The 2,798-nt window shown below is 35.0% G+C and overlaps 1 protein-coding gene across 1 annotated transcript; it reads right to left on the bottom strand.

The window, feature by feature from the left end:
* Positions 1–1,331: 1,331 nt before the first annotated feature.
* LOC105057637 (uncharacterized) lies at positions 1,332–1,886 on the bottom strand. Its single transcript, XM_010940307.1, has one exon. It carries the CDS (start codon positions 1,884–1,886, stop codon positions 1,332–1,334), a length of 555 nt encoding a protein of 184 aa, XP_010938609.1.
* Between the last annotated feature and the right edge of the window lie 912 nt (positions 1,887–2,798).

Raw genomic sequence — 2,798 nt, forward strand, 5'->3', positions numbered from 1 at the left:
ACCATTAATTCACTATAATAAAAATAATCATTAACAATATTTTTAAATGCTGCTGTAAGCCGCAAAGAATGCTGTAAATATCTTTATCGGTATTTTTATAGCATCTTTTTATATACCATCTTAAGATAATGCCAGTAACTAATTATTAGTATTTTTGAAAAAATATTGATAAAAAATTTGTTTTAGCAGTATATGTAAATACCTTTAAAGTTTTAATTCCATCATATAAGTGTATTTAAAACTTTAATATCGATATTTTTTATATACTGATAAAAATTATCAAAAAATAAACCATATATCCTAGAATTAGAATAAAGGGTTAAAGCTTTAGCCACTAACCTATAACTTATGTTATTAGCATATAAATATAATTTATTTAACTTATTAACGTATATTCATATCATTAAATAAGTAATACTAAGAATATATATATATAACATATTTTACGAGATCGATGATTAAATTAACTTTTATATAAAACTTAGTAATTTAAGATTTAGTAGTAATTTTTTAAAATCTCAAAAATTATGATATTATTTACCGGTATGTTAGTTAAATGCTATGATAGTAGTTTTGATTTTCCACACTTCAAATAATATGTCGCAAAATATAAATTTATAACAGTATTTATAATAAAGTATCATTAATAAAAAAAATACTTATTGAAAGATAGCGATATTTTTATCAAAATATAATAAAAAAATTAATAATATATAATAAAAAATATGACAAGCAATTTAGCAGTAATTTTTTTCTACGTCTGATCTGAGAGGATGAACATAGAGAGTGAGAGAGGAGAAGCCCTCGTAGCCCTCGCCTCAATCTCCTGACCTCAAAAAAGAAGAGAAATCGGATCAAAGATCTTTAGCCACCTAAATATAAAAAGAGAGAAAGAAGAGGAGACAGGAGAAAAGGGCGCCGTTGCCAACACCTTCGGCTTCCTAGCACCAATGATGAACCCATCGAGGGTGAGGGTGAGGGTGAGGGTGAGATGGGGGAGGGCCGGCAAGGATAGAGGTGAGGGCTGGGAGGGCTTCTCCTCTCTCCCCCTCTGTGTTCATGCATGGACCGAAAGATACAACCCAAACCCATACAAAAATTACCGTGTCCAGGAGGGTAGACCAATTCAATTTAACTATGAACAAGAGAGAGATCTGAGCTCTTGGTATACATATATGTGGTTGCCCTAAAGGGTTGGAATATTGGAGGTGGCCTGATGTGCTTCTTTTACCAGCACCTTACCCAGCAAAACCATATGTAACCACCGTGGCTTCTATGGTCATTTCTTTGTCCATTAAATCAAAAAGGAGAAATATAACTGGGTTAAAAAGTTACTCACCAAAATGTCCTCTAGCAACAGCACTATGGAGGATGGTGTCACCATCAGTGTTCCAATAATCCTCGGCTCTCCAGCCTTTTGCTTCCATGACCATCTGAAGCGCGAAGAAGGCACGCTTCCAGCCGTGGAGCACTGCCACGTGCAGTGGTGTCTCACCCATCTTGTTGCGGCAGCACACCACCTTCTTGGTGCAGTAGTGCCTGGCAATGAACGAGCACACCTTATCCATCCCCATGAATGCAGCTTGGTGGAGCGGCGTGTTACCCCAATGATTCCCCGTCTGCAGGATCTTCTCCATTTTTCCTTTGTCCAGCTTCTCCATGTGATCCATGAGCTGGATGACGCCATATTGATTGCCCACATGGATGGCAACGTGCAGAATGGTTTCCCCAACCCCGTTGATCTTGATCGAGATAGATGGATTTGTCTTGCAGATTTCCAAAACTTTTTCCCAGTTGCCGTGCATTACAGCAGTGAGTACTTCGTTCTGCACCTCATGTGGCTCAACTTCTCTTTGAGCGCTACTCCCCTCGGCAACCCCTGCCATGTCTTCCTTCACCGACCCGATGTTGTTGGCGTCGTGAGAGGGAGGATAAATAGAATTGGAAGGATGGATGGCTTGGGGGATGGATAAGGATAGGTGGTCCCATCCGCTATTTGGTTCAAAATATACTCAGAATGAATAGATAAAACAAAGAATGGGCTGTCCATCCATCGGACACATCAATTTGCAGCCTCTTTAAGTTTGAAAGGACGGAAGGATGGATAGAGCATGCACAGAATGAATTTCTATATTGATAAAATTATTTTTTAATTTAATATAATTTCAAAATTTTTTATTTTTCATTTTATCAATTATACGATGAATCTTAAAATATTAAATTTAAGAGTAGATAATAAAAACTCTCCTAAAATTACATGTAGATTATAGTTACATACAATAGTTTGAAAAATATACCTCTATCTTTTGGATATTTATTTTTATTCAATACTTTAATTCATAACTTAACAGAATGTTAATAAAATTATAAATTTTAAATCGAGCCCAAGTACCATGCCAAAAGAATTTTAAAAATAAATAATTATATAATCTTAAGTGGTATAATTAACAATCGTTAGAAAGTGTGTGCATCTTCCTTCTCACTCAAGAGTAATTTTGACTTTTTACATATGCTAGATGTTTTCAACAATACCATTAATTTAACTCAGTGCAAGCATAGGTTTTATAAACTTTTAGATGTTAGTGTAATAAATGTAAACTTGAGTAGGTTTTTGTAATTTACTCTAGATAATATTTATTTATTATTTGTAAGGATTAATTGTCTACGCTTCGAAGCAAGCTAGAGTACAATGTGGAATGAAGCCCAATAGAGCCCTTGGACCATTATAACAACCCTAGCTGAAAACCACCACAAGGGGTAATCTGTTAGACTCAATAGCTCAATGCATGCGTATTTCT

The sequence above is a fragment of the Elaeis guineensis genome, chromosome 2 (assembly GCF_000442705.2).
Source record: "Elaeis guineensis isolate ETL-2024a chromosome 2, EG11, whole genome shotgun sequence".
Lineage (NCBI taxonomy): Eukaryota > Viridiplantae > Streptophyta > Magnoliopsida > Arecales > Arecaceae > Elaeis > Elaeis guineensis.